General features: G+C 38.3%; 1 protein-coding gene across 1 annotated transcript in view; it reads left to right on the top strand.

Moving 5' to 3' along the window:
- LOC139741484 (uncharacterized) overlaps positions 1 to 25,183 on the top strand; it is a 122,412-nt gene that overhangs the window by 40,712 nt on the left and 56,517 nt on the right. Inside the window, exons 2-3 of the mRNA XM_071652069.1 lie at positions 13,113 to 13,193; positions 22,826 to 22,903. Coding sequence (XP_071508170.1) covers positions 13,113 to 13,193; positions 22,826 to 22,903 — 159 coding nt within the window. The remainder of the gene's footprint in view (positions 1 to 13,112; positions 13,194 to 22,825; positions 22,904 to 25,183) is intronic.

Genomic DNA, 25,183 nt, shown 5'->3' with positions numbered 1-25,183 from the left:
AAGGGAAGGTAAACCCAAAGAACAATGTGGAGTGAGTGAAAGCAGCAACATTAGTAGAACACATCAGTGAAAGTTTGAGGAAAATCGGTCAATCGATGCAAAAGTTATGAATTTTTAAAGTTTTGGTGTTGGAACCGCTGGATGAGGAGACTACTAGAGGATATGACGTATGAGTGGACAACAATACAAAGAAAATATAAAGGAAATTCAACAAAAATTCACTTTTCTAGAATTATGAAAGAGCAATGGACCAACCGCTTTCAGAAAGCAGGAAGAATAATTGCTACCCTTAACATATGTCAATATCAAGTTGATGGAATTTGTAATTTTCATGAAAAATGGATTTTTGCAGAATTTTCTTTATATTTTCTTGGTATTGTCCACATTGTTCTTGGGGTTTACCTTCCCTTTAAGATTCTGTGATTTTTTTTTTGTATATCAAACATGTCTTTTTCTTTGGTAGTCTTTAATTTCTTTTGTTATTGTAGTTGTTAATGATTGTTTGATGTTTAGATGTATGGTACGATTTTTATTTGTAGAAAACGTATAGGTCATACATTTCCAAACGTGCGCCAAACGTTCGCGAGAATGTCTCAAAAGGTACGCGAACAGTTTGCGATTACGTCGTAAAATGGTCGGAGAAACATCGTAGATTTCGCGTAACATACGCGAGACATTCTCCAACGTTTCGGAGTCTGTTTGGGGTTTCACGAACATTTTGCGAACATCGCGCGTGTCTTGCGAAGGTCTTGCGCATATGACGAGGCTTTAAAGACACTTTCGAGAACAATTCACGAGCAAATCACGACCAAGTGTGCGGAAAAGGTTCGCAAAAAATTTCAAACTTTTTTGAAATCATCGCCGAAGTAAAAACGACATTCGCGAACAATTGACGACGCTTCCGAACCCTCACGTTCGTTTGGCGATCTTTTTCAGACTAAAATACGAATGCTGGATTTTGCCATTCGCGTCCTTCGCAAATCGTTCGCGTGCTCCGTGAAATCCCACCCTTACCACTCTCACGTCTGTAATATTTCCTTGTAGTGTGTACATTTTCCAATATATTGTACAATGTACTAGTAGTTAGTTTACATGCATGCAGGTTTACAGTAGGCCTACATGTACATGTCATTTGATATATCATATGTCAAGCCAAAAATTGTGGTGTACAATGTATGGTAGGGATTTTTCCCCCTATCCACCATCTAAATAGCAGAACTAGCACAGCATGCATTCTGTTTTCATATTGCCTTCATTTCTTAGGCTCAAAGTTTGTTGACCTGCATTGTGCATTGGCCCACATGAACCAGCCTCCAAGAGTTCAGGCGATTTGTTGCGATAAAGGTTAGCCTAGCCTCCATACTGATGCTCAGTGCTCCTGAGTTTATTAGCCTCAAAACTCTGTTGCTTTCAGTATACTTTTTTCTTTAATCATGCCACATCAAGGAGAGATGATACCTTGAAGTTTGGTCTTCCCATTTTGGAGGGAAGTCTGAAGGAAACTTTAAAAATCAAGGCTGACATGAAGCCTTTTTCTGAGTAGGATGTAAGAGATGAAGTCAACCATCAGCATGGAAGAAAGGCTACAGCGTGAGGTCACTACCCGTATTTGCCGAGATACCCCTCTTTTTCGCAGAAATGGAGTCTACCATATTGTGTGCAGCGGAGCATTTGATTTGTATTCCAGGTAGCGTTTATGGCGTAAGGTTCTGATTATTAAAGATTTGACCAAAAAAAAGAAGAAGAAAAGATATCATATGTGAGTATGGTGCATTGACCACAAAAAGCAATCACGAGTTATTGGCTGTAAATGAGATGGGAGTGAACTAAATGTCAAGTGTGCTAGCATATTGAAATAACTGACGGCATGTCAGAATTTGAATTGAGTGAGGCTAAGTTTTTGTGTCAGCTCAGCATTGTATGCAAATAGTATATTATTATTGTCTGAATAAAAAAAAAAGAAGAGTTATCAGTTTTAGCTACAATGCACAACCAGTGTTACTATTCAATCAATCTGTGAACACAGGTCACTAGAGAATTAGACACCGCAAACCACAAGTTCTTTTTGGTGATATACAATTGTATAGTACATACATTGTATCTGCATACAGACAACATTAGAAAAAAATATCTAGCCATAGACTGAGATAAGTGTTGAATTGAACCAAACTGAATATAAACAGAAACTTGGATGAAGCTAACATTGATATATGCACGTTTATACAAATTGTACATTCTTTTATCTGTGCTGTGTATTGATAGCACACTGTAAAGTCAACACTGCACATTGTAGATTGCTTGAGATAGACGCACTGGCTATGCGGATGTGACTATAGTGGAGTAAGAAAGAGAAAAAAGGACAAACTAAAACAGATTTCTCTGAAAGGGAAGGAAATCCGTGTGGAGAATGGTTTTGCCATGCTGCAGTCACACATGAATGCACGTACACATGAATGCACGTACACTACAATTTTGAGCCTTTTTGGGGGGCTTGAATTGGTTTTCCATTCATTTCTTTTGCACAGCATATCCGTCTGTTAGCTTGTCCATTTTTCCAGAACATGCAGGCTGTGATATTTAGTTTGGAAAGGGTATGATGCACACATACATGTCATACTGTAGTACTTTGCCATCATTTGTTAAAACTAGACTACAGATCACTGTAAGTTCATATGTCAGGTTGTATGTAAATTAAGAGTTAGTATAATCCCCAGTACAAATGTGCCACAGTCATATTCAGAATTGGCATTTGAGAGATGAGTTTTGGTACATGTTGAAATGAATCCATTTTCAAAGCATTAATAAAAGTTTGGAAATCCAGAAGTAAAACAAATATGCTGTCAAACCAGTTCAAAAGTGAACACTCAAGGAAAAAAGAAAGAAAATGAGATGGCATCTAAAGACATGTGTCTCCTGTAGGCAACTAAAGTAATTTCTTCATTCAATACACAAAAGAATGCTAGATAGAGTTCTTTATAATGCATTTATACATTGATATTAATCAGAAATGAAAGAATATAGCCAACTTTTTCACTCCTATCTTCATGTTGCCAAGTTTCTAGATATAAGCATAGATTAGAAGCTGTATGATGTATGAAAGTGACATTCAAAAACTCCAGTATAAAGGGAATTCATAGTGACAAATTGGGCAGTCTGCAATGGAGTGTGGCCACCATACACAGGAAATTAATGTTGACCACAGGGAGCAAAGAAGTTGGCCATGTTACACACATGTATCAGTAATTGGGGCATTGATGGCCACATTAAGCAGGTGGCTGCTATATGGGTAACATGTGATGTGTTAATAAGAAAAAACAAATGATGTGATGATGCTAGTCCCACATACCCATATCAGTGTTAGTGTTTCTCAGGTGTGAAAAGTCTTCACAAAGGTCTGCAGATGTATTGTCGATGACAACCTCTAATTGCTTAGAAAAGAAAAATGAAACTATGCTTCTGCCTTCCTATGTGGAACCTGTGTATACCTATCTACAGTATCTACCTCTCTGTCTCTCTCTATACAGGCCTACTGTATCATGATAACATGTAGAAGATAATGTTCTCTTTCTCAGCATGTCACCCCATATACTAAACCTCATCTAAGGTAGCAGCTGCTAAACCACATATTCACTAGCAAGTTTCCATGGCTTTATCACCGATTGAAACTACTGGAGGTGTCTTTATAGGTGTATTTAGGTTACAATCTGAAGTGTCTGGATGTCACTTAACAACCATCAAATTACAGCCATCGATGATTATGACACAGTTATCAGGTCAAAATTATTTGAAGAGCTGCAAGTAGCGTGCTAGTCTCTGTTCCAGACCCAACAATGCTTTGCATGAAAAGGCTTGCAAGTACTGTAAAACGAGGAATGTTGGCGTGCATTTTACTTTCGCGAATTTAGCGAGAGACAAGATTCACGAAATTACAATGACACAAAGATTCTTGTCTACACTATATAATTATGCATTGAATGCCAGTGGCAATTTGTGAAAATTCATGCCGCGAAAAAGGCCATCGGCTCCAAATCGCGAAAATTCCATGCCACGAATATGTCATGTTTTACCGTAGCTTGCAAGTCTCAGATCCAGACTCGACGATGCTTTGTGTGGAAAGACTAAATGTGCTCAGAGCAGTGTCTTATGGCAGGTTGAACTCAATTAATGTCCCGGGTGGCGAACTACCAGTAGATCACTCACCACTGCCAAGTGAAACTCAATGCGGAAGACACAAGACTCGGCTCTCCATCGATAATGTAAACAGCGGATGCTCCAAAACAACACACAGAACATGCCAGCACAGAGCATATGTGGAAACGAATATCACAGACCCAAGTGACACGTGTTATAATTTGTGTGGCTGTGTTGCATTGCAGAACCAGGAATTGAGACATGATAATTAGCTTAGCCTCAATCCTATTTATTCTTCATGTAGACCAGAATACGCTAAAATCAGAATAAACAACTGTCTTACATGTAATCGGTTTTAAATATGCAGGGAAAAAGTTTGTGTCAGCTCATGTTGTTAATTGGTAGTGATGACAATATGACCTGCAAAATAGATCACAACATGTAATGATACACAGGTGTGACGTAACATTCACTTCAGAATCCAGGCTAATTTAACTTTTAAAGGGAGTCGTCTCCCTACCAATTTACAGTGACTATAATGTGTAAATATTTTACATCAAACATGTATGATGTGTCAACTTATACATTTGAGGATTCAAGACTCACTTAAATATCGCCTTCAGTGACATGTACACTTATGGAATTTTATGTTGTCTCTTAAGTGTTACATATGTAACTTTTCTCTTGAAATGATATAATACAGTGGGTACTTCAATCTCATTTTGCTGCACTGTAATTCTTGATCACAAATTCAACCTAATTTTGCAAAATTGTCTCAGTGAAGTCCTGATTTGTGAAAAAATTGTGCTTGCAAGAAAATAGTAAATTGTACTTGCAAAGTACAATACATCAATTGCCATACAGAAATGTTCGGTATAAGAATACCAGTAACTTTGGTAAAATTTCTGATCCAGCTCTTAATGTGCTTACCAGGGAAGACAGAATTTCCTTTTATTTTCTCTAAATGCCTTGGAGTCTCTGGAAAAAAAAAATTGCAATGCAAAAAGTTGTGAGAATGTACAGTGAATTTGTCACTCTGTACATAACATATGATATACACATTTCAATATTTTCATTAAAAAAAAATCATTTGTGTTTCTTTAGCAATATAAATCGTATTGATACTAAAACCCAAACTGCAGAAGGACTGTTTTGCTGGGGTCATATGACTTTAGGTGACATTATGTACTTTGAATTACATTACAAACACTCATGTAAAAAATATATGCAATGCCACTCATATGAACACATATATTAGTTGAATGGCTCATATTTCTAGTAATTTGTATCATTATTATTTCTTTTTTTAAAGACACAGATGCCATACATGTATGTCTGTGGAAGCACTGCAAATGTAATTCCCGTACCTTCTGATACTGTAGTGGTTATGCGTGAACTACACGTATGAAGTTTTATTTCGATATGGAGTTGAAACATGAGGGAATCATGTGTCCCACTTTCCCTACTGGCTCACTCGTTCTCCAACCTGACCGGCGTCCATGCCAGAGGGGGAAAAAAAGAAGAAGAAGAAGAGAAAAAGGAAAAAAGGCAAGGGAACTGTCTCTCGGAAGTCTCACGAAATGAAAGGTTTCCTGAAATACGCTGGGGGATGGGTGCTTGCCGGTTCAGACGCAGGCAGGGTGCTGATGTACAAGTTAAGTCTGTTGTTAACTTTGTCTGTCTTCTGCTGGATCTCTACTGAAAGGACAAGTTCACCTTCGGTGGGTTGAGTGAATGCAGCAATATTAGTAGAACACATCAGTGAGAGTTTGAGCAAAATCGGACAATCCGTTAAAAAGTTATCAATTTTTGAAGTTTCTGCTCAGTCAAGGCTGGATGAAAAGACTACTATAGCTTGTGATGTCACATGAGTACAATGATATAAAGAAAGAATAAAGAAAATTCAACATATTTCCATTTTTCTCCCATAACAAAAGAACACTCGACTTCTCTCTTTCAGAAGGCAGGGGGAATAATATTACCCTTAATATACGTCAGTAGTAAGTCAAAGCAAATGTGCACTTTATTCAAAAAGTAAAGTTTTGTGAAATTCTCTTTTTATTTTCCTTATATAGTTGTATGCATGTGACATCATATACTGTAGTAGTCTTTTCTTCCAGCAGTGACTGCGCAGATACTTAAAATATTCGTAACTTTAGAACGGATTGTCCAATTTTCCTCAAACTTTCACTGATGTGTTCTACTAATATTGCTGCATTCTCTCAATCCTTATGTATATGAAGGTGGACTTGTCCTTTAACCCTGTCTGCGCCAGGGACTTTGGACAGTGTGTACAATGCTATGGGGGTTTCTGTGCTAAGAGGCACTCACAGCACATAAAGGATTAAAAGAGATTTTTTGTCTTTACATACTTTAGGTGTTTGTGTGTGTATGTGTGAGGGTACAGGTGTGCATTATAATTCACTGCGACACAAGGAGTGCTGATTTGATGAAGAGATGATACACTGCATCATTGTCTCACACCTCTCCCATTGGTTAGTAAAAAGAATCATGGTCATTTTCATTGAGTTGTGAATGAGCAAATGTGACACATTCCCGGATCAATAATACCAATACAGGGTAGGAATGATATGTGACCCGCTACAACAAAATGATCCTAAAGTCGGGCGAGGTCGATTATTTGAAAATTGCATGATATAATCCCCTAATCTTTCTGCTTTAAATTGATATATAACACATTTTATAAAAATAATCGGCTGCGGAGATATCGATGTTTAAAGGAGAGCATGTCGAGACGTCTGGAAAATCACTGTTTCGAGAAAAGTGCCCTAAAAGTCTTCCTTTTGACGCAATCGCGACCAAGGGACACGCAAGTGAGTTTTCACCTCTGGACAATAGAAGGTAAGCCCTAGCAACCCCCGAAGAGTTCATTCAAGCACATCAGCGTCGGCGGTCTCCTCACCAACCAATCAGTGACCAGGATGTGAGAAGCGGCTGAGCATAGCGCACCCCGCCCGCACGCACCAGTCGACTGGGCAGTGTGCGAGTTTCACGCTTCGGTTAGCCCCAAGCAGCAAACTGACCAATGAGATCACTCTGGTCGTTGTTAGGGGCGGAGCCTATCTGTGGCGCTCAATCCAAATTTTCGAACCAGTTTCTGCTTCGTTGAAACGCCAAAAAACATGGCTCAGAAAAACGCTATTTTTTAATCTTTCCTTTGATCATTTTGCTTCAAAATTTCGACAGATGATAGAAGACATGATAGACTCCAATAATATATCAAAATCAGAAAATCGTAAGTTTTGACCAATTTTAATGCCCTGACTTCAAACTCGATTTTCGCGGCTTCGACCTTGCGCGACTTTAGGACCTTTTTGTTGTAGCGGGTCACATATGTTGTGAAAGATATATATTTTCCTTTTTGAAAGCATCTCTAAAAAGAGAAGGAAGTTTTATGTGGATTTGTGTAAATGTCATAGGGAGACTTGTATGGCAGTGACATTACCTCACATAATTTGCATATATACTTTCAGACCAATGTAAGTGACTCTAAAATTTATAACCCAATGGCTTTTTTATGCCTCCGCCACGAAGTGGTGCCGGAGGCATTTTGTGTTCGGGTTGTCCGTCCGTACGTACGTCCGTCCGCATTCGTTTACGCGATAGCTTGAGTAATATTGACTGGAATTTTACCAAACTTGGTCCAAGTATAATGTATGATGGGGCAATTACTTGATTAGATTTTGGGTGAAATCGGCCAAAGGTCAAAGGTCAAAGGTCAAGGTCAAATCATTAAATTATATCTGTTTACGCGATAACTCAAGACTGGATTCAGCAAATTTCACCAAACTTTGTCTGAGGATGATGTATGATGGGACAATTACTTGATTAGTTTTTTAGTGAAATTGGACAGAGGTCAACGGTCAAAGATCAAGGTCAAATCCTAAAATTTATCTGTTTACATGATAACTCAAAACTGGATGAAGCAGCTTTCACCAGACTTGGTCCAAGGATGCTGTATGATAGGGCAAGAGGCAAGAGGTCAAAGGTCAAAAGGTCAAGGTCAAATGCTAAAAAACGTTGCTATTTCCCCCATATCCATGCAGTGCCCGAAGGTATTTTCTTGAAACTTAGTGTAGACATGTACTACTGCATAAAGTTTCTCCAGAGAGAGTTTCATGTCATAGGGTCAAAGGTCAAAAGGTCAAAGGTTAGGTGAATATGTCACAGTTTCACTTTTCTCGCAAATGGTTCAATGTATCTTCATGGAACTTGGTACATACGCATGTACTGACTGGCAGGGATTTTCTAGGGAATGTAGGGGTCATGGATCAATAGTCAGGGGGTCAAAGGTCAAGGTCAACTCCTCAAAATTTTACTATTTCCCTCATATACTATTATATGCAATGCTTGCATTATTATTTTTAAAACTAAAACTTGATATATACATGTATTCCCTAATGGAGATTCTCTGGGAAATTTCCAGCCAGAAGGTCAAAGGTCAAAGGTTAAGGGTCAAAGGCCAGGTTTAAATGCAAAAAAAATATATACTTTATACTGTAATTACACTCTTTCTTCATACCTTGAAAATTACTCAATGCATAAACTTATAAAAGGGTCAGTCAGAAGTCAAGTAAAAATTCTCAATTCCCCAAATACAGGTACCTGCACTCGTAGACAATTATAGCAAACCTAGTTCAAGGAAAGTGAACATTCAAGATATTTCTGACAAACCTGTCGTGTCAATATTTTGTCAGTTTTGTGAAACTGTCATAACACATTGTGAAGACATTGTACCATACACCTATTGGGAGAATCATGCATTATGGCAGAGGCATCAGTCGCCATAGCGACATTTCTATTTTTTTCATGTTTTAGATAGACTTTCTCTGTTTTCATTGACGGAATCAACGCCATAAGTCAATTTGATCATCATTATTGTTACAGTGTTACACTAATTTCATTATCAACAAAATATCTTATTACCAGTATATTCTGTGTATAGAGATCTATTGTAGCATTTTATATACTCTATGAACATAGCTGTTGTCATTACTATGAATTATAGTTTTTATCATTATCATTATGATGATGTACATAGTATACAATGTATTTGGATATCATTATGATGTAAATATCATGATCACATGGTCAAGGCAGCAATTCATAAACTGCTAGAATGATATTTTGTTTTAGTTTTTATCAAGTCACACTTTGCTCTCATCTTTTGCTTGTTTGTGCAAGGAAAATTGATATCTTGTATTGCTTGTATTGCATTTTTGTTTCAACTGACAACAGCCCAACAAAACAGAACATACATACCCTGTGCTGACCTCCTTGTTTCAGGGAGTGAAGTTTAATAGCTTAGCTAGTTTATCCTTGGACTTCATCCATAAATAAACCATCCAATCACTGACTGGTAAGGAAGGGGGGGGGGGGGGGGGGGGGGGTTATAACCTGCCCAGTATCTGTTTGAGGATGTCAACTGGATCTCGATGTGAATGTGAGGGCCAAAACCTGACTCGTCAGGGGTGCTAAAAATAATGAAGAGGACAGCCAGTTTTGACTGACAGTGCTTGCCATTGTATCAACAGTGATAACCCATATTTCACACGAGCAGGAAGCGTTGTGCAGGTATAAGAACCATGCCAGGCACACATTATGTATACACAACCAGAACTATCAGTACAAATGAGAGATTTAAAGGACAAGTTCACCTTCATAAACATAAGGATTGAGAGAATGTAGCAATATTAGTAGAACACATCATTGAAAGTTTGAGGGAAATCGGACAATCCATTCAAAAGTTATGAATTTTTGAAGTTTTTGTGCAGTAACCGCTGGATGAGAAGACTACTGCAGTGTGTGAATAACTTAGATGTCACATGCGTATAAGGAAAATATAAAGAGAATTTCACAAAATTTCATTTTTTGAAAAAAAGAACGCATTCCCCCGACTCGTTACCGACAAATGTTATGGGTAATACTATTCCCCCTGCCTTTAGAAAGAGGCAAGTCAAGTGCTCTTTTATTATGCGAAAAAAGTGAAAATATGTTGAATTTTCTTTACATTTTCTTTATACTGTTGTACACATATGACTCACAAGCTGTAGTAGTCTCCTCATCCAGCGGTTCCAACACAAAAATTTTAAAAATTCATAACTTTTGCATCGATTGTCCAATTTTCCTCAAACTTTCACTGATGTGTTCTACTAATATTGTTGCATTCTCTCAATCCTTATGTTTATGAAGGTGAACTTGTCCTTTAAAGTTAGAGAGCCCTCTAATTTCAAAACCATTATACCTGAAAGAGTTTCAGTTCAAGTTGTCTTCTTGCATTTCTATGTATCTGACCATTCAAGAAGACCACTTTCATGTGTTTGTATTTGTTGAAAGAAAGATTTTTTTTAATGTTATTGAAAATACAAATATATTTTAAGAGCTATGGTCATGAGTCATTGCCAAATGGAGAAAACAAATTTCTGGAGTACTTACATGCCCTTCTGATACCAAATATCAGCAGGTGCAATGTAACAATTCACAGATAATGAGAGTGCATGCAGGCCACTATGTTTATAGGGTCTGTTGATCGACATATGACAGTATTAAAATGCTACCCCTCCCCTTTTGGCACCATTTGTGTTGGTTAAAATGTGTGGATAAGCAACATTTTAGACCTTTTTTTTTTGTCTGAATGCTGACACATACATGAGATTAAGGGATACATTGTATGTCAAAATGATCACTTAAGCATCGTTTGGAACAATCCAACATATGCCCATTTTTACATGTTTGAATGGTCTCATATGTTGTAGTTGTACAAACTTTGTATGTAGGGTTGTATGCTTCTTCTAAGAGCTTTTATAATGTGCAAGCATGGCTCTCAGAAACATATTTGTGCGCAAATTACATTGTAGGCCAGAAATGAACCCTTTCTGTTCCAGGGACTTTGTACAGTGTGTACAATGCTATGGGGTTGTCTGTGCCCGTCAGCACTCAAAGCGCACAGGGGTTAATCACCATGCACAGTATGCTTTCTAAAGATACAGTGATGGTGATGGTTTGAATCTATGCCATGTTTCAATTTCGACTGTACTTTCACTTCCGGCCATTGGCCCACCATTAATTCACCTGTATCATCTATGTAGATACGAAAGATCAGATTGCTGGGAACTTGTTTAGTTTGGTGTCTTTGAAAGTTATGGTTCCACCCATTAGCATTTAGAGGTATCGATCTTGTGCACACTGTGGGAAGCAATATATTTAGTGCAACTTTAATCAGATTTTAGAAAAATTAATGGCATAGTTTATGTCTCAGATGAAATCATAAAGCAAAAGAATGCAGGGATGACTTGACCAATGCAAAGAAATGCAAATTTTTGCATACCACACCCTACGTAGGCACACACACACACACACACACACACACTCGTATGAGAGAACATGCAGGTGATTTTTAGGAGTGGGGTGGCCTGTGAGGATTAAGTTCATAGCATCAGAAAGTACACATTTGTAACCAACACCAGAAAGTACAATTGCAGCCACTGACCATGCACTAACACTGTTTATATACTTATATTCTACTGCAAAGTATCAGATACAATGTGGCTTATTTTGTTGTTATATATTGATAGGGGTAATGAAGAAATAAAAGAAGAAGAAGAAGAAGAAAAGCAAGTGAGTGAGGAGTCAATCCTATCATTATACTTTGTATGTAGAAAATCCTCAGACAGTGTATACAATGGTCGACCTTTTAAATGACTGCTTAGGAGACAGACATCTTAATATTGCCCTGGACCGTATCTGGTCGGGATGTAAATTGGCTCGCCGGCCTATTGGTGTGTGTATCTTGGCGAGTCTGATTGGATTAAATGATTTGCTCGATGTAGAATGTTGCCATAAGCACAGTCCGCGATGTCATAGTCTGGCCAAGGGATATTTACATGCAGTGTAATGAATACGATATCCTCCAGACTCTAACAGTGCATTGGAGCAATTTCCACACAGATCTTTCCCTAAAGTGCATTTTGCATTAATGCACACTGTCGATGAAAGGCCATGAAAATGAGACATTCTTTTTTTTTTAGGGCAGAAGCTGTTGTGCCAAACTTAATTCAGTACTCATCAAAGTTATTTTGTTGCAAAGCAGGGTATTCAAAGAAAGGAATTAACATTTTGAATGGCTAATAAAATGAATGTAGTTTACATGTTAATTGGTAATATGAGTATATTAAAGCAGTATGAAAATTTCCATGCATGTAATTACCTCTGACACTCTAAAGCAATCTTACAAAGACAAGTTAAGCCTTTAAAGGGATGGTATGGTTTTGTTTGAGATGGGGCTTCAGGTTTTTATCTTTTTGTGAAATAATGAGAAACTTGTTTTGAAATATACAAGAGCATACAATTCTAAGAGCAATTCAAAGTTTATTTAATGAAAATTGGTTTTGAAATGGCTGAGATATCCAAAAACAAAGAAATTGTAATAAAAAGTGGGACCCAACTTTTAATAGGGCCACTTTGTTTTACTTTGTTTTTGGATCTGTCAGCCATTTCCAAACCAATTTTCATGAAATATTACTTTGAATCACTCTTAGAATTGTATGCTCTTTCATATTTCATATGAGGTTTCTCATATCTCCCAAAAAGTAAAAAATTTGAATTTCCCATCTCAACCAAAACAATACCATCCCTTTAAGGTGATATGTGTCAGGGGACACACACACACCACACACACAGTTACAATGTTTACTGACCGATGATAGCGATCGAGGAATTTGACAGGCAACCTATTTGTGTAGGGTCATGTTGTACGTTTGTTGAAACTGGCGGGCCCGGAAGTAAGCATGCAAGCAAAAAGTGAGATAAAGAAACAAACAAATGGGTTGTTCTTGCAGTGAGACTAGCCATGAATCTCTCATTCTTCAGTTTTAAAGTATTTTGTTTTGTTTGTTTTTGTTCCATGATATGTCAATACTTTGATACAGTTTCTTTTGTTATTGTTTGTATCTTCCTTATAGTACGTTGGCTCCTTCTCAGTGGCACATCTTACACCAAGCAGTCGGGCTGAGTTTGTCAGGCTACAACTGCAGTCATTACAGGTAAGACGGTCGCTCTAAATTCTCCCTATAAATCGCATAAATGTAAATACAATGGACTCTCAATATAAGGAAGTCCTTTGGACTAGCAGTTTTCTTTCGTTATATCGAAATTATGTTAAAACCAAGCAAATAAATGATAAAAATACATAGAGTGGATAATGTTGTGGCCTGAATGTTTACTTTGTTGTAACTGCAATTTCGTTATAACCGTGTTCGTTATAACGGGAGTGCACTGTATTTCATCGCTAGCAGTCAGATCTGGACGCTGGCTGTACACTACATACAAATGAATGAGGTGATATTACGCATCCACTGGCAACACGCGGAAGTCAAGTGGGATCACACTTTTGATGTTCACTTGAGTATTTCCCTTGATGTGGAGTTGTAATACAGCAAGCAAGGGCAGTATATGTGGTAATTGCATCAAATTTTTTTCAAGTTTATTATGATTAAAACATTGTCAATTCACAATAGAAATGCATTTTTCAGAGCTTATTACTTGATATTTCTTTTCCAAACTTGTAACAATTGCTGAGAAAATCTACAAACTATGTTAGTGTGGAGATAGACATTGTGCTCCATGTTTTTTGTGTATGATCAAATACAGCTCACATTGTGAAACGGCACAGCGTTAATTGTCGACACATTGTTACAGAAATTAAATAGCACTGCTGCTCTTTGAGTTAAATTGACAGTTGGGGAGAATAACTTCTAGTCATAAATTGAAAAATGAGAGAGAATATATTTGTTTGTTAGCTCACCTGAGCCAAAGGCTCAAGTGAGCTATTGCGATCGCCCTTCGTCCGGCGTCCGTCGTGCGTCGTGCGTCGTGCGTCGTGCGTCGTCCGTCGTCCGTCGTCCGTCGTGCGTCGTCCGTCGTGCGTCGTGCGTAAACTTTTTACATTTTCATCTTCTTCTTGAAAACCCCATGACCGATTTTCATCAAACTTGGCAGGTAGCATCCCTAGGGGGTTAGGAACGCAATTTGTTAAAATGGGCACCATGCCCCACCCAGGGGGCCCTCAGGGGGGCCCAAACCCCCCAAAATTAAGGAATCTGTAAAAATCTTCTTCTCTAGAACCAGAAGTGATAGAGCGAAGTTAATACTATGAGTTAGTACATTGATGACTGTAGTTTCAAGTTTGTTCATGGCAGAATCAGGGGTGCCCCCCCCTTGGGACCCAGGGGAGGGGGGTGGGGAAGGGTTCTAATGGGGCCTAAATTGTACATTTTCATCTTCTTCTTGAGAACTCCATGACCCATTTTCACCAAACTTGGCAGGTAGCATCCCTAGGGGGTTAGGAACTCTATTGTTAAAATGGGCACCATGACCCACCCAGGGGGCCCCCAGGGGGCCCAAACCCCCCAAAATTAAGGAATCCGCAAAAACCTTCTTCTCTAGAACCAGAAGTGATAGAGCTAGGTTAATACTATGAGTTAGCACATTGATGACTGTAGTTTCAAGTTTGTTCATGGCAGAATCAGGGGTGCCCCCCTTGGGACCCAGGGGGGGGGGGGGGTGGGGGTGAGGAGGGGTCCTAATGGGGCCTAAATTGTACATTTTTATCTTCTTGAGAACCCCATGACCCATTTTCACCCAAACTTGGCAGGTAGCATTCCTAGGGGGTTAGGATCTCAATTTGTTAAAATGGGCACCATGCCCTGCCAAGGGGGCCCCCAGGGGGCCCAAACCCCCCAAATGAAGGAATCTTTAAAAATCTTCTCTAGAATCAGAAGTTATAGAGCTGAGATAATACTATGAGTGAGTACATTAATGACTGTAGTTTCAAGTTTGTTCATAGGAGATCCAGGGGTGCCCCTCTTGGGGGTAGGGGGGAGGGGGGTGGTTGGAAGGGTCCAAATGGGGGCCTGAATTGTACATTTTCATCTTCTTCCTGAAAACCTCATGATGGATTTTTGTCAAACTTGGCAGGTAGCATCCCTAGGTGGTCAGGATCTCAATTTATCAAACTGGGCACCATGCCCCACCCAGAGGGCCCCAGGGGGCCCCAATTCCCCCAAATTAAGGAATCTTGGAAAAATTGGGCCCTTATTGTACATTTTCATCTTCCACTTGAGAATGCCTCGTCAAATTTTGGTAGAGCTGTGAATAATTTAGATTAGTGACTGCGTGAAAGGTGAACTTGCGATACTCAGGTGAGCGCTAGACCCGCGGGTCTCTTGTTTACGATGTCATGAAGAAGCTCATCAATGTAGCATCTATCTACTTCAGACATAAAGATTGTACACGAAGGAGATGCTGTAGCATACTACCTTTTGAGGTCAAGTTAGATTATTGCAAAGGTAGAGATTTTTGCAGTAGTACTTTTGCATGCTCTGCTGGGGAAGATAGATTTGCTGTGTCTTTAATTTTGCGGGATAAAAACAACATATTGTTACTCATAGCAAGCAAAAATTTGCATGCTTTTATTTGCGCCCTGGTTGCTTGTTGAATTCGTTTCGGGGCATAGCACTGTTGAGAAATTTCCTCTGGGCAGATAGTTTTAACCATGCCCCTCGAAGCAGTCAATATTTGTATAATATACCAGGAGCTCAATTTGCATCCCTTAAGATTGTCCACAGTGATTTTCTTAATTTTACATTTTTCTCATGCAGTATTTTCTTTGCGCCTTAGAGCTAATATGCTAAATGTTACAAATATTCTTCCGGTACTTCCTGAAAAGCTGAACACAGGCTTTGATAGGATGAGGGATTGAATGAAAAGATTCTGCCCAACCTCACATTTCACATTTAAGATACAATGGTGCACATACAATACAACTTGGCTCATAAAGAGTGACGCCCACGAGTGTGGTAAATAAACTGGATTTGTGAGGTTCGTAGAATAGCATTATGTTTTTCAAGACTGGAGTCAAAAATCTGACCCTGTTTTATTGCTCAATCCAGTCAAAGCTTCTTTCTCTCTCATGAATCAGTTCATTCCTCAACTTCAATCTCTACAAAATCAAAAGCATTGTAAACATGTGATTTGAATGTCCCCCCTTTCAGTTGAGAGAGATGTCATATCGGCATAGATATGATGTATGGATATAGCACATTTTTTCCCCCATCTGAATGCCCTCATATCTTTACGCCCTTTCAATATACTGTAAAAGTGGATATTTTTGCGCGAGTAATTTTTCGCCTTCTGCTGGGTAAGATGAATTTTGTGTGTATTTAATTCCACAGAATCAGGACATTAACTATTGGAACATATTATGTCATGCAAAAATATTTGCGTGCTTTTATTTTCACGCCAGCTTCTGGTTGCATGAAATGTGCGAAAATTTCTGCTTTTACAGTAGCATGTTTTTCAAAATGATGTTTCGAGCATCGTTTCATACGATTATGGTATATCCATACGACCTTTTTTTTTGCGCATCTGAAAACTCTCACATATCCATGCATCGTATCCATATGTCGTATAAGGAGACAAGACTTATTCGCAATGCAGTGCTGAGTCCAGCATAAAGTATACATCAAAATGATGTTTTGAGCATCATTTCGTATGATTGTGGTATATCCATACGACCTTTTTTTTTGCATCTGAAAGCTCTTGCATATCCATACGTCGTATAAGGAGACAAGGCTTATTCGCAATGCAATGCTGAGTCCAGCACAAAGTATACATCAAAATGATGTTTTGAGCATCATTTCGTATGATTGTGGTATATCCATACGACCTTTTTTTTTGCATCTGAAAGCTCTTGCATATCCATACGTCGTATAAGGAGACAAGGCTTATTCGCAATGCAATGCTGAGTCCAGCACAAAGTATACATCAAAATGATGTTTTGAGCATCATTTCGTATGATTATGGTATATCCATACGACCTTTTTTTTTGCATCTGAAAGCTCTTGCATATCCATACGTCGTATAAGGAGACAAGGCTTATTCGCAATGCAATGCTGAGTCCAGCACAAAGTATACATCAAAATGATGTTTTGAGCATCATTTCGTATGATTATGGTATATCCATACGACCTTTTTTTTTGCATCTGAAAGCTCTTGCATATCCATACGTCGTATAAGGAGACAAGGCTTATTCGCAATGCAATGCTGAGTCCAGCACAAAGTATACATCAAAATGATGTTTTGAGCATCATTTCGTATGATTGTGGTATATCCATACGACCTTTTTTTTTGCATCTGAAAGCTCTTGCATATCCATACGTCGTATAAGGAGACAAGGCTTATTCGCAATGCAATGCTGAGTCCAGCACAAAGTATACATCAAAATGATGTTTTGAGCATCATTTCGTATGATTGTGGTATATCCATACGACCTTTTTTTTTGCATCTGAAAGCTCTTGCATATCCATACGTCGTATAAGGAGACAAGGCTTATTCGCAATGCAATGCTGAGTCCAGCACAAAGTATACATCAAAATGATGTTTTGAGCATCATTTCGTATGATTGTGGTATATCCATACGACCTTTTTTTTTGCATCTGAAAGCTCTTGCATATCCATACGTCGTATAAGGAGACAAGGCTTATTCGCAATGCAATGCTGAGTCCAGCACAAAGTATAAAGAGAAGTGCAGAGCCAGCATAAAATTTGTACTGCCCAACGAAGATACTCGCACATATAATGAGCGTCCCATGAAAGTTCAACTGAGCGCAACGTCTGAATGTTCCCATACAGCTATCGAATAATGGGATGTCGCATCTGAATAGACTCATATCAATACGTCGTATATCAAATACATTGTATAAATGTACAAGAAGTCGATATGTCTGAAAGGACCCCATGTTCTGTCTGTTATTTGGAAAACAAAACCGACCATGATTATTGCCTACTAGAAATTGAATAGAAATGAGATTTGACATGACAAGATTGTCTGCTTCTTTTGTGTTCTCCACAAAGGCAAATCAATGCCAAAGGTAATAGAAAAGATTTGCTTTCATACACCTAAATCACCTGTGCATCCAATTTTGTGTTTGCAAGTATCATTGATGATGATATTCTGAAGAGAGAGAGAGAAAAAAGTCCCTTATGACTCACCCTCCTCACTCTAATGCTTCTATACACCTGTACACAGACAGATATTGTGTACACATACCAGAAAAAGAACAACATTTCATGAAAGACGTCGACTCACAAAAGGGAATGAACAAAGATGTGCATCGGCCCTGTTCAGAACCATGTTTGCCAAACAGATTAATTGTGGGGGCCGTCTAATTGTATGGATGAAGTTGTTGGGCTTTAAAACCCAGAGTTTGGCTAGATGTATTTGACACTTCTGTGTCATTCAGTCCAAGTTTTAATAGCGAGGCTAGTCAGTGGCATATTAAAGTGTTGTTACCTGATTTATCATGAATAATTATATCAGCACTTCCTGAAGGTTGATTGCTTTTCCTGTGAATTGCTTTGGCTAGAAGTCTTATCACACCTGGTTCAGTTGTGTGCCAAAATTCAATGTGTGGTGAACGGGGAAGCAGTGAACGGAAATAAAGTGAAATGACGTAAATGCAAATAACATCAAAATAGAGGCTCATTTGTGGGAGCAGACAAAGTTATGATTAAAGAAGGATGAGTCAAAGATGAATGAAAGTGGAACAGAATAAAGACAGGAGAAAGCAACAGCAAAGCAAAAATGTGTTTTTTTGTAGTCAGAAGATGATGCTACATTTTTATTCTTTTGAGAACCATTTCTATGAGTGCTGCTGTTGATAAAGATGTATTATAATTCAGATAGAACTTATTTCTAATCATGATATTTATGCCAAATACTGTTTTCTACCTGTATACACACATGTCATACAAGTCATTAAATGGCAATTGTGTAATTGCTATTAAAAATATCAGATTTTTGTGAGATTTCACCAAATCATGCTTTCACGTTACAGTGCATAGCATTTAATGTTTGGTCGTGAACAGTACAGATATTATGAAATTGAAGGACATTTGAAGCACAATTTTTAAAACAAGAATTCTTTTTACGACTGATATCTGGCTTCATTCTGTACATGTTTGTCCCTTAATCAAATGATAAGATTCTTAATTGCTGAGCTAAGATACATCACTGATTCTCAAAACTCATCGTAACTAACAAGTGAATTTTGAGCTCATGCTTTGTCTTATTGTTTAATTCGTATGAGAGGGATCTTTTTCACATAGTGCGAAATCTTGAGTATAGCAGAAAGCCTAGGGTATAGCAATAACTGTAGTAGAGCAACAAGTCAAGGAGTATAATAATGATAATAATAATGATAATAATAATAATAATAATTATTATTATTATTGTTATTGTTATTGTTATTATTATTATTATTATTGTTATTATTATTATTATCATCATTATTATTATTATTGTTGTTATTATTATTATTATTATTGTTATTATTATTATTATTATCATCATTATTATTATTGTTGTTAGTAGTAGTAGTAATAGTAGTAGTAGTAGAAGAGGAGCAACAAATCAGGGAGTATAGTAACAACCCATAATGCATAGCAGCAACTCAGAGGGTACAGCAATGAGTGAGGGGTACAGCAACAAGTCTGGGGATGTATCAAGAAGTGTGGTGGTATAGCAACAGGTTGTGGGGTATAGCCACAAATTGTAGGGTATAACAACAAATTGTCGGATATAGCAACAAGTCAGGGGATATAGCAGCAAGACAGAGACTATAGCAACAAGTGTGGGTTAAAACGGGTAGTCTGTGGTATAGCAACTTTTCAGCAGGTAGAGCAACCAGTCTGCGGTATAGCAACCACTTTAGGGGCATAGCAACAAGTCTAGAGTATAGCAACTAGTCTGTGGTATAGCAACAAGTCAGGGAGTATACCAAAAACTCTGTGGTATAACAATGAGTTGTGGGGTATTAGCAACAAGTGTGGGATATAGCAACAAGTCAGGAAGTATAGCAGCAAGACAAAGAGTACAGCAACAAATCTGGTGGTACAGCAGCTAGTCTGTTGTATACCAACATGTCTGGGGCTATAGTGACAAGTCTGGGGTATAGCAACTAGTTTATGGGCATAGCAACAAATAAAAAGTGTAGCAACTAGTCTGTGGTATAGCAACAAGTCAGGAGATTTACCAACAACTCTGTGGTATAACAACAAGTTGTGGGGTATTAGCAACAAGTCAGGGGGTATAGCAGCAAGAAAGAGTATAGCAACAAGTCTGGTGGTATAGCAGCTAGTCAGTGGTACACCAACATGTCAGGGGGTATAGCAACAAGTCTGGGGTATAGTAACTAGTTTATAGGCATAGCAACAAGTAAAGGGTGTAGCAACTACTCTGTGGTATAGCAACAAGTCAGGAGATATGCCAACAACTCTTGTGGTATAACAAAAATTCAGGGGTTATAACAGTAAGTATGGAGTGTAGCAGCAAGTCCAGGATATAGCAACAAGTCTTGGGTATAAAAACAAGGTTGGGGGATAGCACCAAGTCTGGGGTAAAGTGAGAAGTTTGGGGTGTAGCACATAGTCTCGGATGTAGAATAGGAACAAGTCAGGGGTATGGTCACAACTCTTTGAGTTTTACAATGGGATAGGGGCTGGTTCTCCTAAGACATCGAGCAAAGATCCATGATGGCATGTTGGGAAACACTCATGACAGGTAGAGTCAGTATCATTCTCAGTTATGTTACTCTGGTCCTGTTTAGAATGGATGTCATCAATAAAGTGGTGCCTGAGTCACATCACATAAACTCTGGGGGTACTCCTCTGCACCCAGCTGATCAGCATCATGTCTTTGGGACATAAAGGACATGTGTCAGGGATCTGGATCTTGGTGCCACTGGCAGTAAACTGTGAATGATGTGACTTGGGTGGTAAAATGTCACTTAGCAGAGAATCTGGTAACATTCGACTCTGACAGTGGTCCTCTGGGAGATGTCTAGGGAGCTAGTCTTCACTTCCAAAAGTTTCTTTGAGTGCTTTCACACCTACTGAAAGTGCATGATTTGAAACACGATTGTAATGGTGCATTACTAGAAATCATGATTCAAATTATTCATTTATGCTGTTTGAGTGCAAACTGACATCGTAGTGTTTACTGTACAAAGTATCTCATGTTTGGGATATGATATTTTCATCATCATTCACAGGTTTGTTTTTGTGACAAAAAGAAATAGCTTCTTTTTTTTTAAATCTCTGATGACAGCTTTGATAAGGTAGCGAAGCACCAAAAAGTCAAGTTCAAACTTCCATTTTCTGCACTTCCCTGCTGATAATAGCCAATCGCATTGAAAGTCACTCTGCTCTTGCTTCGAGTACAATTTGAGATAACAAGCAAGACTAATGCTAATATTTCATATGCGGAAGATTCAGTTCTATGGATTCACAGGATGATGCATGTATTTTGCTGTGACCCAGTAGGTCATGTTTCCCCCTCCCCCAAATTTTCCAAAATAAATGTGAAATCAAGACTGACATTGTGCAGCATGAGCAAAATATGCATAGTTTGTGCACAAAGTGAATACAAGGTTTAATGCACTGCAAAATCATGAATTGAAACAGCCATGCTTGAATTACATAAGTTTCAGCGACCTGCCTTAAAAATTGAATGAATGTGAACTTTCAGATTATGGCTTCTGTACGTATCATATGATACATATAAATGTTTATTGGTAATGACATTGATCATAAAGGAAAAAGATAACCCAGCAAAACAAAACAGGATTCAGAGATCCAGGTATGAGGTAAAATCAGAAAGGGATGTTTTGACTTGGAATGATTCCATATCTGAAGCTAACATCCGCTCTTTATTCTGCATACCAGGAAACATGTCCGTAAAGTACATATACAATTAGGTGCAGTACAAGTGGAAGGCCATCCTAGTATTTCATTAGTTAATTGGAAATGCCTGGCATGGATGACTTACTGTAAAAGTGGATATTTTTGCGCGACCATTTTTTTTTGCACTTTGCCGGGTGAGAAGAATTTATTGTTTGGCCGGGTATTTGAAGAATTTCGTGTTTGGCCAGGTATTCGAAGAATTTCGCGTGTTTTTAATTCCACGGAATCAAGACATCAACTGCTGGAACATATGGCATGCAAAAATATTTGGGTGCTTTTAATTTTGCGCTAGCTTCTGGTTGCACGAAATGTGCGAAAATTTCAACACTGCAAAAATTTCCACTTTTACAGTGTATGTCCACCATTCTCTGTAGCATTTTCCCTTCTTTGGATAATTTCACAGTATTAGGGCATTGAATGTATAAAAGACACACTGGCTTTTAGAAGAATGTGGTACAGGATAGAGAGAAGTAGAAGAGAAAGATAGAAAGAAAAAAAAGACGAGAGGGAGAAGGAGAGGAAGAGGTATATGAGGAGGCTATCAGAACTACAATTTGGCAAAAGAATAGATCCGTGAAATTGATATGTTTCAAAGATGCATGAACATGTGTTCCTTAATTGAAAACACACACACCATAACAAATGTGCAATATTCCCCTTCAGTTTACTGCACTAACACAAAATGGTATAGATGGGACCAGGCTGTCTGTGAATGTTACAATTGATTTCAATTGATAACACTGAATCTTGGCCATTAGTCCATTTGTATGTAACGTACATTCTGTAAATACTAATATTTGTGAAATAATGGGAAGGTTTCAATGTTTTATAGCAATATTTTCTTCATATGCTCTATATTTTTTCTCTTTTCCAGAATCCCAAGAAGTCCAGGCCTGTAGTGCTGTTTATTTCACTTTCTGGGGTGAAAGTCTGCTCCCCTGAAGATGAAAAGGTAAGAAGATGTGTGAGAATAACTTACAGATTAGTTCCTGTCCCTTTGTCACATCCTCCTTCTTTTCTCTTCTTTGTTCCGCCATGGAGTTGATTCTGATGTTGAGTCTTTTGTAAATGTTATTGTGCTGTTCCTTTACCTAATATTCTCTTTCATTGATTTCTGCTAATTTTTCTACCTCCACCAGTGATTTAAATTTTCTCACAAATGCTACTTCCATTAGTACATTCTATTATTTGTACTATTTCTGTTTCCTTGACTGATGTTGCTGGTACTGCTTGCTGCTGTAACTGTGATAGTGTTGCTACTTTTACTCAACTATTACTACTGGTACTCTTAGTATTGCTAACACTATCACAACAACAATCTTTGCTACTACAACTAGTACTACTACTGCTACTACTACTACTACATGTTACTACTACTACTACTACTACTACTACTACTACTACTACTACTGCTACTACCACCACTACCATTTAATACTACCAGTGCTATACTGACACCAATACTATCAATTACAACAAGTACTACTACTGCCACAACTGTTACTACTATAACTTCTGTTTCTACCACATAGCACTGTTATTATTCTATCACAATTACTGCTACTAATACTACTGCTACATGTACTATTACTTAGAATATATCTGATTTAGCCTCCATATCAGTTCCTTTTACTACTTCAAAATCATCAACCACTCATTGGAATGTGCAACTTAATAAGCTGGAAGAATTCACAATATATATCAACTGCAGAATTAAATTCAGCAACATAATAAACAACAAATTGGGTATGTCTTGTGTATGATTGATTCTGAGAAAGTTATTTTCCTCTCAGACAGAGGCAACTTTTTTTCCTCAAAACAAAATATCTTTTCTCGATGAGTTAGGGATGGAACCAAAGTTTGTATTTAGCTTATGATATCACAAACCACACCCTGAATGGATACCTGCTCCCCTAATTGGAGACAAACTTATTTCATATTTGTCTCATTTTGTCATGCTGTGCGTGCCAGGAGGGTAAACATGCCACACGATACCCCTCTCTGAGAGGACCAGCTGTGATGATGCTGGCCTCTCTATGAGTTGCCATGACAACCAAAACTAGCACCAAAACCTGAGGAGGAACTGACCTACGTCAGCACCATTCTTCCTCCCCCCTCAACTTACCCCCCCCCCCCCCCCCCCCATCACAATTGGAATCGTGATATTGAAAAGGGACAGGTTGTATCCCTTCTTCATGAACTTCAGATGTTATGGCTCTCTGAGGAGTGGTTCCGAGGGGGCCCAACACCTCACAGCAGACTTGGTAGAGAAGAAGCAGGAAGAAATATGGGATGACATGATAAACTGCATCGGTCAGTCAAAGAGACAGAGACACAGAGAGATATAAAGAAAGGGGGGGGGGGAAGAAGAGAGGGAGAGGGAGAATAATATGGAAGGAGGGTGGAAGAGATAGAGACTAGCAAGATGAGAGGTGTGGAAAGAGAAGAAACTATAGGGTTGAGGAGGAGCAGAAATGGGTGTTGATTAGACATTGAAAATCAATGTCAATTAATACACCACATGTAATATTAGAGATGCAGATTTTTTGGAAGACATAGAAAAGAGTGGAAGAGGTGTGGGCCGTCAAAGATAGACTTGATACAATATGAAGTGCTGATGTAGAAATTACAGGGAGTATAAGAGATGAAGTAGCATTGTGCACATTAAGTTAATAATATGTGAAGAGAATTTGATAAAACTGACTGTGTCTTATAGCTACAGACAGTGAGTTCAGAAAAACATGGAAAAGTACAATTAAAACAATAATGATTATCTGTGGTGCTCAAGAGTGCTGCTACCTTACAAGAAGTCTCAAGTTTTACAATGTGCCAAAGAATCAAAACTCAAGTATAGAGCATCAGTTTACAGTAGTTTGCATTTACCAGCTTTTTGAAGGTATATTAAAAAAATGATCACAAAGTTAGGGAAAAAGCTGTAAGATTTTAATTTTTTGTTTTGTTTTGTTTTTCTTTAGAAGGGTACAAATTCAAACATATGCTCTGTCCATAACAAAGATCAGACTGGTGATCCTTGTCTATCCCTTCCAGCCAAATGTGCTTTGTGCTGCCATATGCCCAGTATGGGTTATTTGGCCATTGGGTCATAACACTGACCGTTTGCAGTCGAGAAGTCTGCGCTATCGTGATACTCCTGGCCGACAGTTTGGCACTCGTGCACAGCGCTGGAAATTCTTCCCACAGCAGGGGGAGTGGGGGAGTCCTACGTCAGAAA

The sequence above is a fragment of the Diadema antillarum genome, unplaced genomic scaffold (genome assembly GCF_040938485.1).
Source record: "Diadema antillarum isolate AM-2024a unplaced genomic scaffold, OU_Dant_1.0 seq00000931_RagTag, whole genome shotgun sequence".
In the NCBI taxonomy this organism is placed as follows: domain Eukaryota; kingdom Metazoa; phylum Echinodermata; class Echinoidea; order Diadematoida; family Diadematidae; genus Diadema; species Diadema antillarum.
This window is presented reverse-complemented; position numbering and strand designations above follow the sequence as displayed.